Source organism: Myripristis murdjan, chromosome 8 (assembly GCF_902150065.1).
Source record: "Myripristis murdjan chromosome 8, fMyrMur1.1, whole genome shotgun sequence".
Taxonomy (NCBI): Eukaryota; Metazoa; Chordata; class Actinopteri; order Holocentriformes; family Holocentridae; genus Myripristis; species Myripristis murdjan.
In genome coordinates, this window is record NC_043987.1 from 3,421,092 (window position 1) to 3,446,109 (window position 25,018).

The following is a 25,018-nucleotide window of genomic DNA, read 5'->3' on the forward strand; positions in this document are numbered from 1 at the left end:
TCTGACCATTTTTGACATAGAATTTTGCAGTATTTTACAATCTGATCTGTGTCCAGCCTTAATGGTTGTGTATGATCGAATACATATTGGATGTAACGTACATTCTGACAAAAACATATTTCTGTTTCCGGAGTTGCTAAATTGGACTGGGGACGTACTAAATTTACACGTTGTTGTTACTGTGGACTGGAGAGACACTTTTAATGAGAAATGGAGAAAAAAATGCATTTGCACTTTTTTGTTAATGTGGCTAAATGTGTCTGGGGCTGATGAGATCTTAATTGCACATGTCTTCACACCCTGATTTGATATGTTTTTGTTCCAACTCAACCCAATCTGATCGCCTGTGTTGATGCCCGGTGGAAATGGAGTCTGTCTTTCCCCTTTCCCCTTCATTTTTAGTTATTTGATTTTCCAACTTTCCTCCACAATCTGACCACGTTCACATGTTCTCCCTTCATCCACTCCATATTCGTCAGCCTCCCCTTCTCTCTTTCCGTGGCTGTGCATGGGGCTTTTCTGCAGCACTGACATCTCCTCACTTAAACTTAATTGAATTTGTCTCTGGCGCTAACGGCAGTCCAAATGCCACATTAATCCCGCCTGTAAAAGGTGATGAATGTCTTCATGCCTTGGCAGCCCAGTCCATGTTAGTTATTATATTTCTAATTTGGTGGATACCACCTCACCCCGCGCTCCCCGGTAATGGAATAATTAGTCATTTTGATAATTAAATCCCTTCACCTAAGTGTTGCGGCAGCCGCAGGGAGGAGGCAAGGGAGGGAAGGATTGAGCAAGAGAGCTGGGAGGACTGGAGGGATGTGAGACTGTGGCCAAACAACACAGCTGTGGAGAAATAAGATCGATAAAGACAAGCAGATAGAAAGATGGAAGATAGAATGGTACATGTAGAAAGAGACAGACAGGTACAAAGAATGTATTAAACGGGGGGAAAAAGACGTTACGTCGTCGCGACAGCATTCCAAATTTGCGTCAGTGCCAAACTTTGGTGCCGTTAATTTTGAAGTCAGCGTTATGGCATGGAAAATTCCAGTAGTAACCGCTGCCTTTTGAGCGCACAGAGATTCAGCTACATAACAAAATACACCTAAAATACACTTACATAATACAGACCGATGTTTTTTTTTATTTTTTGTCCAGTTTGTGCAGAAGTTGTCCTTGTCATTGGTCAGACAGAGCAGGAGTGCGTCCAGCAGCTGCTCTAAGTTAATATGAGCCACATCCAAAAGTCAGTTTACTTCAACCAATACATCAAGTGTGAGCCGGGTAGCCATATATCAAATAAGCAGCCATCCAGACACCTGGCTGGGTAATAACTTGTTCAGGGCAGGCAACTAGTTTGTGACCGTGTCCACAGTTTCCACACATGATGCCCTGTCCTTAGCGGGGTGACGCTTAACAGCCAGCTTGCCGCTATAATGTAGACTAATAATCCTTTGTGTGTCTTTGAACTTGGAATATCAGAATGATGGGGTGTTCTGAATGTACCTAATGACAGATAATTTTGCATATTTAGTTACGATTGTCTAAACTTTGATCTGAATTGAAACCCCATCCTCTAAACTAAGAGGAAAGCCAGGCAAACAAAATAGCCACAGCTGCTAATCATTCAATTACATCTTTGATAATTAGCTATTAATTAACAGAACTGTCTTGTGTATGTCTGTGACCAAAAAAAAAAAAAAAAAAAATCTTGCACAATTAAAAACAGTCTCAACCAATGTCTTGTTTGATTCAGTAATTACTAAACACTGAAGTCTAAAAATGTGTATGGCAGTCATTTATTAATGTTGAAATGATAGACAGAAGAGCTGCAAAACACTTAATCCTGAGCATTAAAGGGACAGTTCACCCATTTTGAAAAGTCTGGTATTATTTCACCTCAGTAGTGGTGCTATCTTCCTCTCAGTGTTACTGAGTGCTGGATACTGGCTGGATGCTCCAAATGCTAACTGCTAGCCTCCTGCCATTGAGCTGGGCTTCCCCCCAGCTAACAGTCTGAAAAATAACTGCCTTAATCCACTCAAATTGTTAAATAAACAAAGTTTGAGTTTGATGATGTGTAGCAGAATTTTACAACACAATGGTGGAACTATTTTCTGGTGGTCCTCAGTTGCAGCAGTGACTGACAGGTTGCTGAAAAGTGTGAAGCGTGTGATAGAGGAGAGCGGAGGACAAGAAGAAGCTAGCCACAACATGATTTGTTATCTTTTAGTACTCAGCAAAAAGTCGTTATTTTTGTCCTCCAACATTCAGTGAAGAAAACAAACAATAGAAACTCAAGCAAATTACTTCTGTCTCTGCGGTGGCTACTTTTAAGGGTGTTAGCTGGGGGGAAGTCCTGCTCCCCCATGTGAAGATATATGCAGTTTTAATGTCGCAACACAGTTGAATCAATTATGTATTAGATTTATCAGTTATTTTACTAAATCCCTTTAATTTCAGAAAGCAACACTTGTACTAGGATCTTTGAATGGATTAAGACGATCATTTTTCAGACTGTTAGCTGGGGGGAAGTCCATCTCAATGGCAGGAGGCTAACAGTTAGCATTTGGAGCATCCAGCCAGTATCCAGCACTCAGTAACAGGATGATAGCACCACTACTGTCCTACACAACAGCTGGGGGGGAAGAGAAATATTATCACATTTTTCAAAATACACACTGAAAGCCCTCTGTCCATCTTCACTTCTGACTTTTGAATGATTTTGCTTGTCTTTCATTCACATTCTGTTTTTTTTGCCACCTGTTTTGCCTTCTTGATTTGATTCATATTTGTCGTTATGTTTTTCTTGGTTTATTAACCGGATTTCTTTCACGTAGCTGTTGGCATGTTCCCCTGGCATGAAGCGTCTGGGTGTGCTTGCTGCATGACGGTTGCTCCGGTCACGGGTCATTTCATCCCGCATGGGGTTTGCACCGGAATAACGGTAACGTAAAAGTCCAGTTGTGTTTGGTGCAGAACTGAGGGAGGCTAACAAGTGTGCGTGTGTGTGTGTGTGTGTGCGTGTGTGTGTGTGCTGTGTGAGTGTATTTCTGTGCCTTTGTGTATGCCTTTGTGTCTCTCTGTGTGTATGCGTGTGTGTGCCTTTGTGGGTGTATATTTGCTTTTATGCATTTGTGTGTGTGCGTGCACGTGTGTGTGTGTGTGGGTTTCAGAACGCTTTCGCCCCGCTGACAGATGCCAAAACTCGGAGTCACGCCGACGACGTGGGGCTGGTACTGTCCTCCCTCCAGGCTAGTATATACCGGGGAGGCTACAGCCGCTTCGCACCCTACTAACACCACCCCACCTACACTCAACCTTCCAACAGAGCAGAGAGAAAGTGTGTGTGCGCGCGTGCGTGCGTGTGTGTGTGTGTGAGGTGTGTGCGCACGAGTGAACGAGAACGACAAAGAGAGATATAGAGGCAAGAGACATTACCAAGGCCTGGGTATTGCAATACATGCAGTTGTGCATCATTTTAACATCTCCTAAGTGAGAGGTGAGGTTAAAAAAAAAAAAAAAAAAAAAAAAAAATTAAAAAAAAAGAGAGAGAGATAAATAAGAATAAAATGACAGCTGATATTTTTCATCTTATACCTCAGATATTTTGTGCTGTGTATTTTGATATTGTGGGTTTTTAATTTCTAACGATTTAAAACATAGATTGTCAGCTGTAGAAGTTTTTCCGTGGTACTAATAGAGAGCTGCTAGAAGTAACGATTAGGACACAAAGAAAAACTTAACAGATTTAAGCTGTTAGGGCTTGTATAGAACTCCAATGTAAGATATGTCGTAGTCACGATTTGGGGTTTTTATGTTTTTGTAAAAGTGTTTAAGTGACTACACTAGTCAAGTGTTGTTTTCTTTCTTTTTTCCGTTCTTTTTTTTTTTTTTTTTTCTCAGCTTCCTTTGGCGCTTCCTCTGTCATTTAGCAATTTTTTTTTTTTCAAGGTTTTGGGAGGTATTAAAGGAATCTTGGAAAATGGGGAAATATTTTAGTTCTTATGTGAACTTTAAAGAGCAGGGAAGGATTTGTTCACTAGATAATGTGGTTATATCTTACATCACTCCAAGCCAAAGGTTCTGGTGGACATATTTTACGTGTATAGTCAGGACTTTCTCTTTACCCAGATACAGAATGAGCTACAGGACGAGGAAAAGCAGCGTTGCCATGGCGAGGAAACTGTTCCACCTTTTCGTTACGTTGTCCACACCTTGAGTAGAGAGCTGGCCGTCCAGAAGCAGATGTTTTTTTATATAAACTTCCAGTATATTGATTGGTATAATTGATGACTTTTATATTACAAGAGAGATTAAAAAAAAAAAAATGAAAAAAAGGCGGTGCCCAAAGCCACCGTCTCTATTTTTTTTTTCAGTTAATTTTGTTTCACTGTTTTTTTTTTGTTTTTTTTTTCAAAAGTAATATGACTATGATTATTTGTAATGAATGTTGGGGGGATAAAAGTATAACAATCCAACAGTGTATTATATTTGAACTGTGCAGTGAAGATGTTCTCTTATATGAAATACACAACGGTATAATGTTTTAGATTTAGACGAGTAGAACAATTGTTAGGGAGAGCTATCTCATTTTCTATCAAATCATATTCAGATTTATATTATCTCTTTACAAGTAAAGCAATCACAGTGTAGATATTCTCATTGGATTGGATTTTTTTTTTTTTTTTTTTGGTTTTGTCAACTGTACTATTTTGCACACATGACCTGTAATTTTCTCCTCACTTCATAAGCCTGTGAGACATATCAGTGCTGTTTGTTCAACTGCTTTTATTTGATCAATTTTTCTAAGTCGTTTTTTTCCTGATCATTCTTAATGTGACATCCTCTTTTTTTTTGTTGTTGTTGTTGTTTCTTTCAGAACTCAGCCTTTACACTTTGAAAAGTAACTGTTTCAATATTAAAAATATGAAATAAATAAATATGAGAGATATGATTTGTGAATAAGATAAATCTATTATGTAAATAGGCGTTATTGAATAAAGCCGTGGTGAATCTGAAAAGCGCTGCGCAGGCCAGAGTTCAGCCTGCCGAGCCCGACGGCCACTTCCTCTGCCACGTTCTGTTTACAGCGATTCCCAATTAGTGGTGTTGTCACATGACTCCCATTTTTTTGTACTTATAACAAATGAAACAGGAGATTCATTCAGATGCAACACGTATTTATAAAAAAGCAAAAAGGCAGCAGCACGAGCGCCCGGGGCCTCCGGGCTCTTGGTCTGTGTGCTCCGTCCATCAGACTCTTACCCTTCACTTTGCCGACTGTCTGACTCCGTAACGACTTTATACGATCTCTGCTTCCAGTAGGTGTTGTGGTTCAAAAAAAAAAAAGAAAAAAAGAACAAAAAAAAAAAAAAGGCTTCCTACCCCGTCATTGTATGTGCATGCACTATGGTTCTTCCACCTTACAATAATCATCAATAAAGTTTTGTTTTCTCAAGATCTCGACCGCCTTGTGTCTGTTTTCTCTCCTCAGGGCGGTCGGTGGTGTTTGGCAGAGCAGCGGCTCAACCACACCCCCGCTAAGGCCGGAGCGCTGCTCATCCATCTGTGTCACATCTGTAAACCAATATCCATATTCAAATCAATATCAAGATATGAACAAATCCTAATGTGACAACAGTCTTAAACAGCAGATTTTCACACCCTGGAACTTTTGGCAACTTGAACATACATATTGTCCTTTTTGATTTGCTTGAAATTTGAGTTTTAGCTTTTACTGGAAAGGATTGTGAGTCCAGCTAAAGGGAGCCAGATTCATGAAATAAATAAGCAAGTAAGTAAGTAAGTAAGTAAGTAAGAAGATGAGTAAGTAAGTGAATAATAAGTGAGTACGTAGCTAAATAAATAACAAAACAAACAAAATAAATCAAATTTTCTCTTAAGGCAAGAAGAAAAAAATTCTATTCTCAAAAAATGTTTTCTTAAATTTCTTCTGTTTAAGAAAGGCCTTACAAATAAGTGGTGTGTGTGAAATTAAAGGTAACAAGTTTGTTCTTGATTTTTTTTTTTTTTTTTTAATTTTTGCAGTGAGAAGGCAGCCTTGCTTTTCACAAATTTAAACACATTTTAGACAGTTGCCAGATTGTAGTTCATATTCCCTGTAGTTATTCCTAAAATGAAAACATGTCTGTTTTGGTGCAGACCGAGGCAGGTCGGTGTCTCTGTCTGCAGCTCGAGCCAAACAGCAGCAACCAGCGTTTACAGTTTTCTGTGTATCTGCCTCTGTAAGGAAACTGAAGCTTGTAGATTAGTAGGATTTCTCCTGATTGCTTTCTAGAAATGTAAGGAGGACAAGTGGATAGAATTAATACTGACAAACATGCTTCATGAAAATAAATAAAGAAATTACATCTCAGGTCCAGTTTTGAGATTTTTCTAACAGGGAAAAGAAATTTGGGAGATCTGAGACTGACAGACAAAAGAGGAAGACAAAATACTGAGGAACTGCACTGAATGTGAACAGGTTCCTAAAACATCCTCTCATGTCGTCTCTTAAGAGCCGTCTGAAGAGGACACCCATGAGTCTGGCACCAGGTCCTTACAGGAGCTGCTCACAGTCGCTTGGTTTTGTGCTGGTTGTCGGCCTCGGGTGTCAGTTCAGTCGCCTCTGGAATTTAGTGATTTTAGTGTAAAATTGGCAGTTTTTGAAGACCAAAGTTGGGGTTCTGGCAGGTTTGTGGGTTAAAACCTGCCTTGATGTACCGCTGTTTCCTCTGGATTCATTTAGCAGCAGCCAGCACTCTCATTAGAGTGTGGGTACACAATTTTCAGAATTAAGGGGTGTCCTGGTAGCTCACCTGGTAAGACATAATACACATACCACTTGTTAAGGCTGAGTCCTGATCACAGCACCCTGGGTTCAAATCCAACCTCAGGCCCCTTGCTGCATGTCATCCCCTCTCTCCACTGTGACTGTCAAATAAAGCAGAAATGCCTCAAAAATATAATACTTGTAGAACTTTCAAAATTATGTTCAGGTTGGGGTCTGTTTTGGTCACATTGATGTTATGCTGGTGAAACTGTAGTGTAAAATAACTTAACTGTAACTGTGATAATGCCTGTATTATTAAGCAACACGTTAACAATTTCGGGTGGTAAATGTAACTCAGTGATGAAGGACAAGCAACATCTGAGGCTTGAGTTGGGGTTGCGCGCAAAAACAAGAATGCCTGTTGGGTTCAGGTCGGGTTCAGACAAAAATATGCAGCTTGATCCGCACCTTAATTGCTGTTAAAAACACTGTAAACAAACAAATTGCCCAACTGGTAAAGCAGAACTTATTTTTTAAGAATGTTAGCTGGGGGGAAGTCCATCTCAATGGCAGGAGGCTAACAGTTAGCATTTGGAGCATCCAGCCAGTATCCAGCACTCAGTAACAATGAGAGGAAGAGAGCACCACTACTGTCCTACACAACAGCTGGGAGAGGGAATGACATAATATCACATTTTTCAAAATGGGTGAACTATCCCTTTAAGTAAATGGCCAGTGCAAAGTCAGTGGCAATTGTGTTTACATAGCACATTTCAGAACAAGTAGGCTCAATGTGCTTTATGTTAAAAGGCAAACTAGAAGAGCAGAGGCATAAACATGAGCACAGAAGGTGTAAACAGTGTAAATATAAGAGCAGCAGTGAAACACAAAGCTGGATCAATGAAACGGACCCCCGCCTCCCCCAGAGCAGACGTCCCGGTGCAGGCAGCAGGTCGGCTCCGGCTGACGCTTGTTCATAAAGAGCAGAGGAGAACGGCTGCTGGATCCTCCAACATCCGCAGTCAGACAGGAGTCAGCCTCCTGGATTCATGTTGTTCCAGTTTCTTCACTCTCATAGTGAATTTCTGTGTTTTAAAAACTGTTTTGTTGTCTTTGATCAATTTGTTTAACATGTGATTTTTTTTTTTTTTTGACAGCCAGTGTGTATCTTCATTTTTTTGCCAAGAGTGTGCCAGCAGAAAGCGTCCATGAGGAGCTGAGCGAGTCCAGTGAAGCTGCAGCAGCTTCTAATTGAAGCAAAAGGAAGAATGACTCCTCTGTTCTGAATATGATTAGTGTAATTATAAAAACTTAGCCAGGGGTTAGGCAGAAAGATAAGCAATATAAATGTTTGAATTTGATAAAGGGTTCACATTACAGAAGGTAATTATGTCCCGCTCACGCAGAAACAGGTGATCAATAATTAATGCACAGCAGGTCACATGTCATGCAGATATCATTCAGAGTGGCTCACTGAGGAGAGAGGAAGGCCAGCGAGCGAGAGACAGGCCTCCTCCCCGTCCTACAGCACTGTAAAAGACCTCAGCAGTGAGGTCTTTTACAGTGGTCCTGAGCTCTCTCTCTCTCACACACACACACACACACACACACACACGTGCACAAATCTACTCTTATAAAACACACACACAAACACACTAGCCTCGCTGTAACTATGAGGACTTTCCACTGTCCTCATCGTCTGATCTGAAACTCCCTTTAATTCTCCTTTCAGCCTCAGAAACCTGAGCAGTGTCACTGGATTGCTTTCAAAAACATGAGGAAAAAGGCATGGAGCAAATTAGAAAGAAATAATTTGAAAATACATAAAAAAAAAGGAGTAAAAAAAAATAGAAGAATGCTGACCAAAATATACAAAAAACTAGAAGAAATTAATATATAAGTTTAAAAAACATACCAAAAAATTAGTATAAATAAATAAATAAATAAATAAGACTAAAATAAATGAATAGTTAAAAAGACTTTCTATAATAATTTTTATGTTAAAAATGACAAAACAAAATTAACATAGAATTACCCAAAAAGTTTGTTGAAAAAAATCCACAAAATTACCAAAAACAGCAAGAACAAACAAATAACTAAGTTAATAAATAAATAAATAAATAAATAAATAAATAACTGATTAAAATGACAAAAAATTACCCCCTTTATTGTAAAATAAATAAATAAATAACTAAAATAAGTGAAATAAAATCAGTTTTTATTAAGAGGGTTAAGTGAAACCTTTCAAAGTAAAGAATAACACTAAAGATGAAAATGCTGTGTTTGACTGATTAATACAGAATTATGGAAACATTTGCTCACTAACTTTACGGTGCCTTTAAACTTGGCTCAGATTGCCCTCTAGTGGCCAGAATCAGCAGCTCCTGTTCAGTTGACCGAAAATATGGGTTAAAAATGGGTGAGCTATCCCTTTAATGTAATATAATGCATTATGACAGTAATTACAACAAATAATACCTTCAGCTGATTCTGGTTCAGGCAAACATGGTCAGAAATGAATTGGTTTCTAAATCATCCGTTTATGAGGAAAAGTCTTGAAAGGGTCAGTGAACCAATCAGCACCAAACTCTTTTGACTGGGTGCAGTGTGGAGCAAGCTGGCTTCAGCCAATCACCAAGCAATAACCTGCAATGTTGAATTTATATATATATATATATATATTGGAAATATTGTCCCAATACAGGAGGACCATTTTTGTGTGGACTATGTAATACCAGAATAACTTTGGCTGTCTATTAATCATAACTTAATAACATAAAATAACATCATTAATCATATCATTACCTCCGCTGTCTGTGGCATGTCTCTCCATCTCGGCATTGTAGTTGTCTGTAGAGAAAATCAGATTTGGGACCAAGTCGTCTGTGAAGTCTCTCAATCATCCAGGCTCTGCTTGTCCAAGGAGAGATGAATCGAGGGCAGCTGGACTTGTTTGTAGATTCTCGAAGAAGCTCTCCTCGGATGGGACCAAGTCATTATTCTGTAAGTCACAAATCACTCTCAGGTCCTGGAATTCAAGTATCAAGTCAAGACAGAAAAGTCCAAACTCTCTTAGCTTTGCTTTAATCTCTGGCTTTGGGGAAGGTCGGCTAACAAGTCTTTCCAAGTCAAAAGGCTCAAGTCCAAGTGAAGCAACGAATCATCAGTGTTAAAGCCAGAGTCGAGGTACAAGTCTCTCTTGATTCTGCCGGTCGAGGTTGAAGTCTTCAGCGACTGTATAGGATTCTCAAAGCAAAACTGGCCACAAATGACTGCAGACAAACAACCAGTCAAATCCCTGGCAACTCACCACAACTCACTGATCAAGGTTTATGTGCAAATTACAAGACATTTTGTTTGTAATTTTGTGGCAATTTATGATAATTTTCTTGTAATTTTTCTTCAGGTCTTTCGAAAGTTACCATCTTTTACTGATGAGAAAACAATCAGCTGGGGATACAGTAAAATCATAACTACTGGGACAATTCAGTTAGAACCATTAAAACTTATATTTGCCTTTCTCAATACTGGAATTATGAAACTGAATGTAGAAGTGACTGAAAGCAGAGCAGTGCTGCAGTGTTGCAGTTTCATCATGGTAAATGAGCATAATTACTTTTTTTTAAAAAAAAAAATATATGGTTTGGTGGTTGAATGTTAGAACAGTTTCCAATCACTAAAGCACTGCAGTATTTTGTGTTCATAAATAGCATCATTCTGCAAATTCAGTCCATACTACCTATGCAAATCATTTTACCTGTATATCACTTTGGTCTTTAGTGCAGTTTTGCATATGATAATACTGTGTTGGGCAATTTTGACACATGCAGCTACACTGACCATTTAACTGTTTAAGAGTTCTACCAGCCATAAAGGCCAGCGTCTGTTGTTCAAAGTGTGTGTGTGGTGCACTATGGCAGTCATTACTTGTACAAGCTTGTGATATATGCTGTTATAGCTCCACCCAGTGGCCTAAGAGCTTCATTGCAAACAACCTATAAATATGGGATATTATGCAATAACCCCAATATTTGGTTATTACATAGAGTGCTACATTTTAGGATATTAAATAAATCCGAAGATGTTTTTCAGCTTATTATCTATTCTTCAAGGCCAAAGTCAAAATTCATTCCTGGCTTTATATTTTACCTTCTTAATGGTTTTGCAAGTTAATAACCTATAGCATTTTGGAATAAAATCTGTTCAATGTTCTTCCAACAGAACATATTTCCAAATTTGGTGAGTTCATTCATGTTCCTTAGAGGGGAAACCCTGTTCATTTTGGTGACATGAGCCTCTGCCCCCTCTACTGCCACCATCAGGTACAACTACATATCACAATATCTCAACATGTTTTGAGCAGATTTCTGTCAAATTTGGTGAGCACATTCATGCTCCGCAGAGGATAACCCTGAATACTGTAAGTGAAAATACCACCACACATCCCTATATGCAAGCAAACACACACACAAAATAAGCAGCACCACTGTCCCACGGAACAGCCGGGTTAATATGAGAACTCGGATAACCCTTTGAAACAATAATTGCCGGTATGAGAAGCGTGCAACAGACCCAAACATATTACTTTACTGCTTCACAGTGTATTTAATTTTATGTAAGCTGTCTGGTGTGACGTGCAAACTCATTTTTCAAATCCACTGAGTGTTTTCCCAGTGAGATGGTTCCGCTGATGAGATGTAATTGTCGCTAACAGAAGCATCTAAGTGACCTGAAACTCTTTTGTTGTAAGAATACTAGCACTTACTACTTCATGATTTATTTTCACTGCATTTTCTTAGGATTTAAATGGAAACATATCCTTTCACACAGATTTATCGTGCATATACACACATTTCCTGACTTACAATCCAGGTAGAAAAGGTGGTACGGGCCTGAAGAGACGGCACTTGCAGTTTGTCTCAGAGTTGGAGTCTGTTTTCATTAAACAAATAACTGACACTCAAAGAACTCTCAATTCCACATTTATTTGGCATCAAACAAAAATCCAATAAAACCTTTAAGAAATAAGTTTTCACCATCACCAAAACATCACTATCTGTTCTTTAATTTCTCCCACTAAAATGTAAAACTAGAAGGTCAACAGCAATAAAATGCAAGCATTAGGGGAGGGGGAGTGAATACATATCACGAAGGCGATAACTTCTGACAGGCAAGTCAAAAAAGGCAACAATCTACTTTGTAAAGAAGAGTTTGGGAGAAAAGTCACCAATACACAACATAGATTAAAGATGCACACTGAAGAAAAAGGATCAGAAATAGGTTTTCCTGCATTAAGATGTCACCCCTCTGAGTTCTTACATCTTACTTGTCCTTTCACAGCCAGCAAATCAGTCTTGGGAAATAACTGCAGATGACCGGATGCTTCAACTTGAACCACAAAGCCAGAGTGAATCTTCTCGGGAAAACCATCTCCGCTCCACATTCCTTTTTTTTTTCCGCAAAATTTGACGACACACATCACTAAAGAGATATGTGTGAAACAGTCTTTATGATATGTTCTGAGGAGAAATAAAATCTTGATTACACCATTTTCCCCCGTTTTAAATAATTATTTTTTTATATGGCAGGATTAAGACAGGAGTCCATTAAGCTTTTCGAATCCTGCGACCCCTCGCCCACATCACCCTGGCCAATCACGTCGCCTTGCAGATCTGCCACTGGCCCCTCGGAATCACCGTACGATTAAGGAAAACGTTTGAGAAAAACAGGAGTGGCCGCTTTGATGCCCCATCCGTCTTTGCCTTTCTGTCCAGTGGTGAAGTCCGACCTAATTAACCACCTGGGTGCTTCAGAAGGCAAAGTCCTCACTTCCTGCTTTCTTCTGCCTTGTGGTGGAGTTTAGTTTGCTCAACAGGACGCAGTGATGTTTATGGGTGGAACTTGGTAGTGGGTTGTGCAGGTGAGGAGGGAAGGTGTCTCAAAGCTGATGGTCAGGAAGCCTTTGCCATGTGACGTTCCCTCCATACTTCCCCCCTCCCCCCCGTCCCGGGCAGGTTCGCCCGTTCAAACCCCAGAAAGGAGACGGGGCTGCAGACCCACTGAGCGTTGTTAGCTGGATCACCGATGGTTGGGGGAGTGTAGCTGCAGCGATGCTACAAGGTTGCTGCCCCCCGAGTTGGGTGCCCAGGAGTTTGTGGGGGTGGGTTAAGCATCCGCTCCCCCCGTCCTCCCCCCAATGTGGCCCGGTGCTGCCGCTCCGACGCCCCAGACCCGCTGGATTCTGGTGGATCTCCAAGCCATTGCTGGACCAAAGAGATGAAGCGGCGTAGCGTTCACACCCAGGCCGTCCAGCCCTCGTAGAGCTGGGCCAGGTTGTCCATGTTGGTGGCCTCTTTGATGACAAAGTCCACCTGCAGAGGAAAACACCTGGTCAGCTCCGTGAGCTCACACATCATTTAATGGCAACCACACATCTGGAATTAGAAACATGTTCACCCAAAGGTTCTATATCTCAGCAGGTTATATATCTATAAATTTATGGATTCATTTTAATTTTTAAATTTTTAAATCTATATTGTTGCAGCAAAATGGGACATACTGACCAACTCTGTCATTAAAATCTGTCATAAATGTCATAATCATGGTCAACAGTAAACAAAAACTTGTTACAGGTCTCTAGACAGTCTAAGCCTGTAAGCTTCTCCACACTTTTAGCTATGTTTAATCAGCTCATTCATACAGCAGGCTAACGCTAATGGACACATTTTTTGCCCATGTTTAAGTAAAATTACCAGTGTAACAGTCTACTTAAATGTAAATATATCCCTCTAAAACTGACTGACTGAAGAGAAATTTATTTTTGAAAAGTTATTATTATTATTATTATATAGTTCTTTTTAGGAGCCATATCCTTTGCATTACAATGTATTTAAAAAATGATTCAGAATCGGATCAGTACTCTGTATCGGCCACCATGATTAATGCCACAAATCAATGTGGCATTAATCTAATACTTCAAAAAAGTAACTGGAAAAAAATAAAGCTGAGAAAAATGAAACAAATGGCTGCTTGAAAGTTAGGAGTACCACACTGAGAGATGTGAAACAGTATGTTATGCTTTTCAAAATGGTATGCAGTAAACTATGCATGAATTTTAGTAAATAGCTTTACATATGGTTCCATGTAATAGACAAAATGGCTTCATCTAATGTGTGATACCTGCTCAGTGACGCTCATCCTCCTGTTGGGGTCGACGTCTCTGCCCTCCAGCTTGGCTTTCACTCTCTTCCACACACTGACTGCGTAGGAGTTCCTCTCCTGGACAGCTGCAACGCAACAACCACAGCAGGTGGATGGTGGTGAAAAAGTGGCTTTTACATTGCACTTTCACCAGAAAAAATATTTGACTTGCAGATTTATGCTGCATTCCACTCAAAGTCAGAAGTCTGAAATTTCCACCTGGTATGTCAGCATTACAGCTGGGCATTCTAATGGTCCATATCAGAGAGATCAGTGAGGAAACACCTGTGAGATGTAATTTGCCTAATATAAAATACTGTTAGTGATATTTGGCCATGCTACCTACCAGCTGACGAGGAATGTTACGATTCAAATTTATGTTAAACCGTTTACAGTGCAGCTTTGCTAACTACGATGCTGGAAATTTAGGATTATAAACGAGTATTTTGAGTATTAAGTTGCAATTTCAACCATTGCAGCATTTCTGGAAGGCAGCACAACAAAGGCGCAATGAACTGTGAGTGTAAAAGTGGTACCTCGTCCTGTTTTGGGGTCTCGTACAGCCCTCTTAGGGCTGGGGTTCAGGCCTTTGCTCATCAGCAGTGTGCTGGGCGGGGTGTCGGCAGGGGTACCTAGGTTACGAGGCAGGGTCTTGCGTGTATTCTGGGACATGGAGTCTGGCTGAGTCTTCACCCAGTTGCATCGAACAGCTGGAGGCCAAGCAGATACCACATGAGAGAAAACACTTCCGCACTCACTCCAGTTTCACAAAGATCCCATATTACTGTATACTGACTTGAGCATTTTAATAACTGCTTTATTAGACTACTTTCAACTACCAGTGACTTCTATTACTGTTTGATGTCACTGTTATGTATCACTTTGTCACTTGTATACTTACCGTTATCAAGGTACTATTTACTGTGAGTATCAGTGTTTTTTCCAAGTTCCTTTTAACTTTCTATTTGCTAAGCATGTTCTAGGCTAAATAAATAAGGTTTATTGTTACAAAAAATACTATCAAACATACCTGCTGCGAAGCTCGTCTGCGCTGTAGAAACAGGACTGGCACAGTCACTCTCTCTATCAGTCACCAGGGGGGAGGCGAAGCCCACCAGCCCATTATACACACTGCATGAGGACACACGTACACACTATTTGTACAACAACAGATAAAATATGGGAAAATATGACACAGTCCTAACCTGCGTTACCTAACCCTAACCTTTCCCCAGAAGGCTGGGGGTATGAACAGGATTTTATGCAGCAACACACTATGTTTCTATTCAGAGAAGAAAAGCCACCCTACAATCCATCGTCAAGACTTAGTGTGATTATGGAGACATGTCACCTCTTCTGTGTCACTCAGTGCAATTCAACACAAGTTCTTGCATTTACAAGGGCATACATTTTGAACAATGACCCTGTGTGTTGCTCTGTGACTGTACATCAGTCTGCTTGTCTGTTTTAAAGATTTTATTTCATTCCCATGTCTCTTTGAACTCAATGATGCTACCTAGTTAAATAAAGGATAAAAACTGTGTAAGACAGATGCATTAGGAATGTCAACATGCAGAAAATTCTCTAGAATGTTTACTGGGGACCAATTTTGGGCATGTACAAATGAAAATGAGGGGAAAAAAATGCCAGGTGAGTGCAGCTGCAATATATGACCACTAGATGCTGGTGCACATGTCACAGACATGATTCATTTCATTTCAAATATTAATTAATAGTTATCATATTTAAGGTTTTTGTAGACATTTCTGTGTTGTTGTTGTTTTTTCCCAAAACATTTATTGCTCCAATTTGGGCCACATCCCAAATGTGTATGGGTGAACAACAAAGTACGTATCAGTACCTCTGACTCTGAGAGTGCAGCTCCTTCAGGGTGGCAGGGATCTCCTGCAGCAGGTCCAGCTGCTCCTGGCTGCGAGGCTGCCCACTGGCCTGTACCACAGTGAAGAGGACCAGCTGGATGTTGTCCTGCCATGCCTTGTACTCCAACAGGAAGTGACGCACGCTGCCTTCATATGCCATCTCCTCCCCCTCCGCCACGGCCGCCTCCTCATCCTGTATGAAAGGATACACACAGCGATACAGCCAAAAACATAAGAAACGTGTATGTGGTAGAATACAGCAGGTACATCAGCGTGCTACGTTATTATCATAAATGTTTCCCTGATTGGAAACCACTGCCATCACTCAACAGATGAAGAAAGGCGGCATGCAACAGGAGACCTGCTGCTTTTTGTGCACTTGAAATCCAAAATGTAATGTGGATCTTTAGTATTCATGATTGCCAGCGGAGCACACGTGTGAGTTAAGTTTAATGTTTGGCCTACCTTGGCCATCGCTCTCAGCAAGTGCTTGACATCAGCCAGCAGGCGGTTGTGGTTGGACAAGATGGTCTTGATCGAGTCGACCAGGAGCTGCAGTGTCTCTCCACAAGACTCCAGCTGTTGCTCGCGGTCCTCCTGTGCTGCCCGCTGGACGCTGAGCTCCTCCTCCAGCTGTTTCTGGGCACAGGCCAGCCAATCAGGGCTGCCGATCGGCAGGTCTTGTACTGGGCTCTGTGGTAGCCAGGGCAGCAGTGTTAATGGTGGTGTAGTTTTTTTTGGTGTAGATTTGTTGACTAAAATATGACATATGAAGTATGCATAAATTACACTTTTTCTACAACAAAAATGAGATGAAAAGTACACCTAAATGAATTTTCTGTTGACAAAGACTATGACTAAACCTAATCCCATGTTCATCAAAAAAGGGATAGAAATTCCAAAAATAGATGAAATGAAAACAGAGTTCATGGCCTCAGTGCAGAAGGGAACAGATATATAGACTAACTTCACTTTTGATATTAAGTATAGGATAAAAACAACAGCTAGATTAAAAAAAAAAAATACAAAAAGCTATAATGAAGAATGTAGATCAATCTGTGTATAAATGTAAATAAATAATCTGATAATAAATTTACAGAGAAAAAAGTAAAATAATGTAGCAGACTAGGACTAAAACTTAATTTTTCATTGACTAAAAGCACTGTAGTTTTTGTCAACAAAAACAAAACAAAAAACTAAAGTTAAAACTGACAATTCAAATGACTAAAACGTGACTAAAAGTAAAATGCATTTTAATCAGAAGACCAAGACTAAATATAAATCAAAATTAACTTTGCAAGGCAAGGTTGAACTTCTATCTGGAAACTTGCCATGATAGGTTTTCAGAGTGGCTGTATGAATTTGGACAGTTTGCTGCCTTATATTAGGTAACTTGTTTCTTGACCTACTGAGCAATTTTGTAAGGTCAATGTGACATAAAAAAATAGCAAGTTATATAAATGTTCTATGTGTCAGACTGAAAAATCCAACTGCCTCATAAAAGTCACTTCCTATGTTTTTGGGCAGGTGTATCAGGCTCTGCACATATTCGGTGGCAGTCAAAGGTCAAACCAACCAGTCTGTGCAGCAGCTGGAGCTCCAGTGGGGACACAGTGCTGCTGAACTGGGCAGCATAAGAACAGGTCTGCTGGCAACGCTTCAGCAGCTCAAACAGAGCAGCGTCCATGTTGAGGGCCTCAGGGGTTCGAGTCCGGAGCCCCTCAAAGTTCAGGATGGTAGAACACAAGAAGGTGACCTGGAGAAACATGGCGAGTCCATCATTTTCTCTACCAAGCAGACGGAAATTAAAACTGGGCAACAAACAAATGCTGTGTCTATTAAGTTTGTCAATTCCATTTGCCACATTGGAAGACAAACAGGATTTGTGCTTCAAAATTGAATTTGGCTGAATACTCAACTGCAGCTCGTGGCCAAAGAAAGAATTTGTTTCCTGAGCAAGTCACTTTCATTTTACAAATGGGCGCTCAAACATTTTCAAAGTGGTGGGAATATTACTGTGCACATACCTGACTAGTGCGCTGGTTCTCTCTCGCAACCATTGCTCGTCTCTCTCCGATGGTCATCTCAAAGTCCTGCAGGACAGGGGCCAATGCTGGGTTGGCTCCTCCAGCCCACTTGAGCCTCTGCTCAATACTGGCTTCCAGTGATGCAAGTTTCTCCTGCGGACACCAATAGTCAAGAGCAGGACATGGAGTAGTTGGTTGGTGATGTTTATATGAAAACAGAGCCATCTTCAGCCCAATCACAAAGTGATGCTGCGAAAGACATGAGCATCCCTTTTTCTCAGTCCCCTAATTAAGACATGGTATGCTTGCCCTTTCATATTTTGGCCATGGGTATGGTCACTAGTGGGAAACAATTCTGCATAGAAACTAATAAACCACAACTGTTGTAAAGAGACCACAGAGCAGCCAGCTTTGGAAACATGGACATGTTGTGTTCAGTTTACTGATAACACCTTTGACAGTTTCTGGGTACTGAAATTCTCACTACAACAGCTACCTCTCATTACCATCTGCACCTCAGCGCCCCAACATGCCAAAATTGTGCAAACATTCTATAAACATACTATAAACTCATCCTACTAAAAGTCAGTTTGGATTAAAGCAACAAAATTGTTTATGAGAGATGATCCTGACCTGAATGGCTGCAATGGCAGCCTCATCCTGACTCAGCTTGTACAGCTTCTTCTTCATGTTGCTGAGGATGATGGAGCGAGGAGGAAGACTGACGCTGAGTGGCTGATTACTGGATCCAAGAACATCTTCATGCTGCCACTGGAAGATGGACACACATGTTACACACACAGTAAATGACAGGCATGTATGTGAACTGTCAACTGGGGATGCAGCAGCTCTTCTGGGTACAGAGCCAGGATAAAAACCTCTGATCTATGTTGGCAAATCCACTATAATGAGATGACCTCTGTCCTACTCCGCTCCCACATGGGGCAATCACATGGGAAGACATAACTTGCTAGTTATGCCAACCTGCTGCTAGCTGGCACTGGAGGGCTTTTCTCAAATGCAGTTGGGAGTAGAGTAAAAACATCCTCTCCCACAAGAGAAGCCATCAACATGGTCATTTCACTTTTAACATCTGGGAGTTCATCCAAGACTGATGCAATAGCTACATTCAAACACACTGGGGTGTGCTGCCACCGTTTTCTTCACTTCTTCACCTCTTTTCAATAATCGCTGGGGATTATTGAAAAGAGGGGAATATATATATACACATATGTATATATATAGATGTTGTGAAATCTTTAGTTCCCCCACATGATTTACAAAATGGTTTGTCCAATGTCAAAAAGGCAAAGGCAGAAAACTACTGGTGCACCGGCCTATACAGGGTGAAATTTTCAGGTATGCTGCACTTCTTGCCATACGTCAGCAAGTATGGGCCAATGGGTCCATTCCTTTTCTCAAGCTGCCAGTGAGGTTCTGAGATATTGGCAAGGGGTGGAACAAACCATATAAATGGAGCATCGGAAGCAAGGACCCATGTGACTAATCAGCTGAGAAAATAAGCAATGTCAGTTAGGTCTGTAGTGGGAATTATGATTGTTGCCCTTGTTGAAGAGAGGTTATCATTTTTGGAATTTGATGTGCAGCATGGTGTCACAAATTGGCCAGCACTGTGTCAACAAAAATCGAAAGATTTCAGTTGTATTAGCTCTCTGACACAAAGTACTTGAAAACAAACCACAGCCACTACACGTTGTTTTGGCTGATTTAAAATTTATAAAAAAAATTATTTGAATTTAGGCATTCCAACAAGTTAAACATGTGAATGCCTCCAAATTGCACTTCTGATATGTGAATGACAACTATGATGGACAGAGCAGCTGGTTTGAAGCATCAATACACAGTCTTGTACGAGTACCTGGAACATAGCGATGTGCAGCTGGCTCCTTTGCAGGCTGACCTTGGCGGCTTCCAGGCTTGCATCCAGCCTCCTTAGCAGGTCCACTTTCTTCCAGGCAGTGTCGTAGGAGGAGGCCAGCACTGTTGCTCGGTTCAGCAGCAGCTGAGAGACCCGGCCTGATGCCAGGCTCTGTTCTACTGCCTTCTTGCAGAGCTCATCCAGAGACACCTTTAGAGCCGGGACAGACAATGTTTTCTAGGATTCAAACTGACACGAAGGTGCCTGCCTAATGCTGTTTATTCTGGTAGCTTTTCAATCAGTTTATTCCACTTTACAAAGTACTACTTTGGTGTATTATGGAATCCTCTTGAACAAGTATGTCTGCAGGTTTCAGAAAGCCAAGTTTGATTAGTTTTATTGCCACCTTAAATTTTGCCACCTTAATCTTTAAAATAAAGAAACGGCTAGCCTGAAAAGCCAAATTCCAATTTAACAACAAAAATCAGACATACCATAGCCACAAGTGGCAGTTGGCAGGCTCTAACCACAATATGCTAATTTGCCCTAAGAGTAGTATAAGGTCAAATTATAACGTTGAATCAAATTGTATGAATTATGAAATATATAAAACACATCTTTTTAACCCTTTGAAAACTAGGAGCCAAAGGGTAGGCTTTTATTTTGAAGAATTTTATATCAGTGTCAAAAAAATTCAAGAATTTCTTTTTATTTTTAATTTATTTGGGTATTTTTAAAATTATTATTACTTTATTCACTTATTTTATTTCTCTTTCACATTTTTTGGTGTGTTGTGGTAATGGTCATTTTCTTGTAAACGGAATCATAAATTACAGTGTTCTTGTAATTGTTTTACAAATGTTTTCCACATTTTCTGGGGGGTGGGGGTTAATATTCTGTTAATTTTCTTGTAATGTTTACAAATTTTTTTTTCTTTTAACTTGCTTAGGTTTCAGAGGGGTAATACGTCCTGTATCCATAGTTGCACCACTACCCTGATGATCATGTGTTTTATGTTATGTACATAATTCTACTGAAATAAACTAACTAACACACACACACACACACACACACACACACACACACACACACACACACACACACACACACACACACACACACACACACACACACACACACACACACACACACACACACACACACACACACACACACACACACACACACACACACACACACACAGGCATTTACCTTGCTCTCAGCTCCAAAGTCTTTGGCCTCCACTTGGGCAACCAAGTCAAGGCCAAGGGCAGACAGGGTGCTGCAGAGGGCGAGACCGAGGGCCTGGCTGGGCAGACCCATCAACATCTGACGAACAAACTCTGCTGTGAAAGCCTTGATGGGCCGGGTCATCTGGTCCTCACTGACCACTGCCACACCAGGACCCGTTGACCCAGGGCCCCGGTACAGTGGCTTCCCTAGACCAACTGGCCCATTGGAGGGCGATGGGTCTTCAGCCGGTGGACAGATACCTGATCACAGTTTGTCACATACTAGTCAGAGAGGGCTAAAATAGGCTAGTAAACAATTTTCTCAACAGTGATATGTGATATGCACCAACGGATCTACAAAACATGTCAAAGATCTAAGCATTCAGACATGATTTTATTACACGAACATTGCTTTTGAAAAAAAGTGTATTCAACCAACCTTGGTATTCTTTTTTTTCATCTGAACCTTTCTTGACATGTCTGTACATCATGATTGCTGTGGGTATCCATTCTTGTGCATGCCAAAATAATGGGTTTTTGTTCTAGTTCTATAGCTTATTTCTATTTTCAGCATGTGCTTCCCTACTAAGCCTGTTCATAGCTGCTTGCTTGCTTGTTGGGCACTTTTGCATGATGCACTGCTGTTGGTATAAAATCTGTCAGTTCTTACCAGAAAGAGTCTGTGCGAATGAAGCGCACAGCCTAAAGAAATCCCTGATGGTTTGCACCCTCTTGAGGAAGAAGACCTCGTCCAAAAGCTGTCGCTGAGCCAGGCTGTCAAAGAAATGGAGTTGAGTGGCCCGCGCCTCCCGCAGCACATCCACCTTCCTCCAGGCCAACGGCACCTCCAGAGAACTCAACTAGACAAGCATGAGAAGATGAAATGAGGAAGGACATGTGAGTTTTATGTATTATACACTGTAAGTAACTAATTCTACAGGGAAATCAAACTGACAGAAGGGCTCTCTTTTACCACTGCATCAAGAGAAAAGACCAATGAATGAAAGCCTGCATACTGTGTAATGCTCCAGTGGCACATTTATCAACACCTATGCTGTTCCAATTAAACTCTTAACACATTAACACTTGTCAAATATGTCAGAAGAATCCAACTGGGGGGGTCATTTAAGACTTTAGATTCTACTGCAGTTTAAGGACCTTCTCAGTGAGCTGTCCGAAGGCCGTCTCTAGCTGTGCAAACATGCCATCAAAGGCCACCAGTAGCATCTGGCCAGAGGACATCTTGGGTGTGTCCTGGCCTGGTCCATCCATGCTACGAGGCTGGATCAGCTCAGAGTACTGGGCACGCAGCATCCTGAACACACAAAGAAATGCCGGTTAGACATCAACAATGCTAGCATTGAGACAGTTCTACCACAAACATATATTCTAGGCTGATAAAATGACCAATAGGCCTTCTTGGGTTGAAAGTCTTTGCTGACTATGTTTTTGTTTCCTGTGTGTTTTTTATGTTTTGTTTTTTTTAGTGCTGAACACTAATGTAGGCACTGAGATATCAGCCAAACAAATTGTAGTAAATGAACTGGAATGAGCTCAGGCAACCAATTTCTAAATGGACATGAAAAGAACAAACACCTGCATGTCCTATACAGGTACAAACTTTGGCAGCAGGTACTGTGCAGACTCATTCATTCCTCTAGTGTTATTCCACCAGTGTTATGCCTGATTCTATTGCATGGTATGTCTCCTAAGGAGTTGTACTTAGAAAGGAAATAACATACCGTTTTGCAGTGAACAACCACATCATCTATCAAATGTACTGTCCAGATCAATGGGGTGAGATTGACTGAATACCAAAATGGTGTAAGGCAGAATGTTGATTCCATGAATGCTACATAACATTACCCTAGTTGCTTTGCAATACTCATTCCATCCAGACACAGGCTGAAGTGGGACTTTTTATTTAATATTTTTTAAGTTCTTTCTTTTTCCTTTCTTGTCATACACACAATGATCAATATTTTGGAACTTAAATTCTGCTGCTTTCATTAATGACATCTTTCTTCTTGAAAATCAGAGTGTAATAAACAGTTTTTTTTACACTCAACTTGCAAACTAAGAAGTATTTGCTTTATTGCATTTTATAAAAGCAGAAAATACATTTAGAAATTAATTATGCACTAGTCCCTGTGGCTCATGTCAAAGCCTACCTGGTGATGTGGAGGCAGTGGTTATGAGTGTCATGTTCTAGGCCTGTGGCAGCCTGCAGGTTCTCCACCAAACCCTGAAGGTCAAGGCCGTCGGAGCTCTGCTCTACTAGCTGCTCCAGCTCTGCCAACATGGCCTCCAGTGTGGGTTCCCCCTTCAGCATGCAGCGCAGTGCCTCTGGGAAAATGATCTGACGAAAGTTGGTGTTCAGTTCCTGTGGTAAACAGAAAGATGGACCAGGGTCAAACTCCGTCCTCATCTTAATAAACATGCTGTGTTGGTGAATGACGGCAGGGTATATCCCCAAAGTGATCTGGGTTCGGCTTGAGAGTGGCTCCAGAGGAAAGGTGAAAGGGTCACCAAAATCATTATAATTCTTCTTCTTGGGGTTATAAATGTGCAAAGCAAATTTAAAAATATTCCAATAATAAACTATGCAAGTCATCACATTCACAAACTGAAAGTTGGGTCTGTTAGTGGAGTTAGCGGAAGTCCCAGAATGCCTGAACAAATTGTTAAATTTATTGGTAGTTTTAGTAAGTAAATAATCAAGTACTTAAGCAATTAAGCAAGAAAGAACTTCACACTACGACTAGTGCAACCGCCACAGTGTATACCTTCCAGTGTCTCTACAATATTAAAGCTACTTCAAAATAGTGTCAAAAAATCTTATTTTAAGATAGAATTCTGTGAATTTGTGTTCTTTATTGGGACAACATGGCAATGTCTTTGAGTTGTTTTTGCAGATTGAATGTTTCCCAAGCCACAGCAAGACAGGACATTAAGCATCAATTTACAGTTGCCATGTACAGTAGCATTTACCACCAGACATTTTCATTGACTGTGGGCAGCTATGGAGATTTTTGTGTGATCAAAGTATATAGGACTAGTTAGTTTGTTAGTTAGTGATAATTGTAGGTACCAGGGTGCAAAAGTTTTCTCTTGATTGCACCAACAATTTCAAAAAGAGCTGTAGCATGTATTGAGATTTTCTTATACATTTTAAAATTGAGACCACTACTGGGGTGCCATAATCACAACTATTTGCTCCCAAACATACTGGGTGAGCAAGCAAGAAAGAAAGAATTCAATGCTCTACTTCCATCTATAACAGCCTGAATTCACAATATAGTTGGTACTGCACTCACCTGTAGGCAGGTGTAGACAGCATTTGCCAGGTAGACAACCTGGGTGGTGGCTGTGGGTGCTGGGAGGTCCAGGTCATGGGGAAGGAGCAGGCAGCGCTGCAATAGTGTTGCCAGGGCACTGACATTGCCGCTCATACTGCAGAGCTCCTCCAGGAACCAGGCCCCGTCTCGAGATGTCAGGTCCACCAGCTGCTCTCCAGCACTGGCTGCTGCCCCCTCCATCACCAGGTTGCGCCTGAAACATAAACAAAACCACATCTACTCTGACACATAACTGGAGATAAACATCTTTAAAATGTCTGTTAGGGTTTTGGCTACGTTTGCAATCACTGGGCAACAAGGTAGTATACAACCTGTTATTTCTATTGTACCTGCAGAGTGTGCAGAGAGCGGAGGTGATGATGCCAGCCAGGCTGAAGGAGCCTGCCTCCCCATTTTCCCGTAGGAAGACAGCAATGCAGCGCTCGATCTCCTGCAGCTGCTCCTCGCAGGCTGTTGCCGTTGTGCCTTCAGCTTTGAGCCGCTCAGCTTGGCGCATCACCCGCCCATTGGTGTCGGCCACCTGGTGCTGCAGAGCCAACTCCACACTGGACAAGAACTGGCAGGAGGCCGCAGGAGGCTGAGGAGCAAACAGCACCTCATACCTGGTGGGGGAATGGGGACATAACTCTTCAGCCCGTGAACAAATAGGTGTTTATTGCCCCC

General features: G+C 41.0%; 2 protein-coding genes across 6 annotated transcripts in view; one reads left to right on the forward strand and one right to left on the reverse strand.

Moving 5' to 3' along the window:
• The window catches only part of rbfox1 (RNA binding fox-1 homolog 1), a 441,392-nt gene extending 436,927 nt beyond the window's left edge, over positions 1 to 4,465 (forward strand). For both annotated transcript variants that reach the window (XM_030058693.1, XM_030058692.1), the window contains one exon: positions 3,180 to 4,465. In XM_030058693.1, the coding sequence (XP_029914553.1) occupies positions 3,180 to 3,302 (123 nt within the window). In that variant the 3' untranslated portion in view covers positions 3,303 to 4,465. The remainder of the gene's footprint in view (positions 1 to 3,179) is intronic.
• A 7,279-nt stretch (positions 4,466 to 11,744) lies between these two features.
• The window catches only part of smg1 (SMG1 nonsense mediated mRNA decay associated PI3K related kinase), a 66,562-nt gene continuing 53,288 nt past the window's right edge, over positions 11,745 to 25,018 (reverse strand). For 3 of the 4 annotated variants that reach the window (XM_030057075.1, XM_030057074.1, XM_030057073.1), the window contains exons 49-64: positions 24,685 to 24,957; positions 24,314 to 24,548; positions 23,168 to 23,379; positions 22,155 to 22,311; positions 21,667 to 21,856; positions 20,977 to 21,257; positions 19,765 to 19,974; positions 18,519 to 18,656; positions 17,886 to 18,038; positions 17,435 to 17,614; positions 16,324 to 16,551; positions 15,840 to 16,051; positions 15,009 to 15,109; positions 14,515 to 14,688; positions 13,958 to 14,064; positions 11,745 to 13,149 (exon numbers count right to left, since the gene is read on the reverse strand). In XM_030057075.1, the coding sequence (XP_029912935.1) occupies positions 13,072 to 13,149; positions 13,958 to 14,064; positions 14,515 to 14,688; positions 15,009 to 15,109; positions 15,840 to 16,051; positions 16,324 to 16,551; positions 17,435 to 17,614; positions 17,886 to 18,038; positions 18,519 to 18,656; positions 19,765 to 19,974; positions 20,977 to 21,257; positions 21,667 to 21,856; positions 22,155 to 22,311; positions 23,168 to 23,379; positions 24,314 to 24,548; positions 24,685 to 24,957 (2,929 nt within the window). In that variant the 3' untranslated portion in view covers positions 11,745 to 13,071. Of the gene's footprint in view, positions 13,150 to 13,957; positions 14,065 to 14,514; positions 14,689 to 15,008; positions 15,110 to 15,839; positions 16,052 to 16,323; positions 16,552 to 17,434; positions 17,615 to 17,885; positions 18,039 to 18,518; positions 18,657 to 19,764; positions 19,975 to 20,792; positions 20,812 to 20,944; positions 21,258 to 21,666; positions 21,857 to 22,154; positions 22,312 to 23,167; positions 23,380 to 24,313; positions 24,549 to 24,684; positions 24,958 to 25,018 lie in introns of those variants that run through there. The other variant, XM_030057077.1, reaches the window with a different exon arrangement.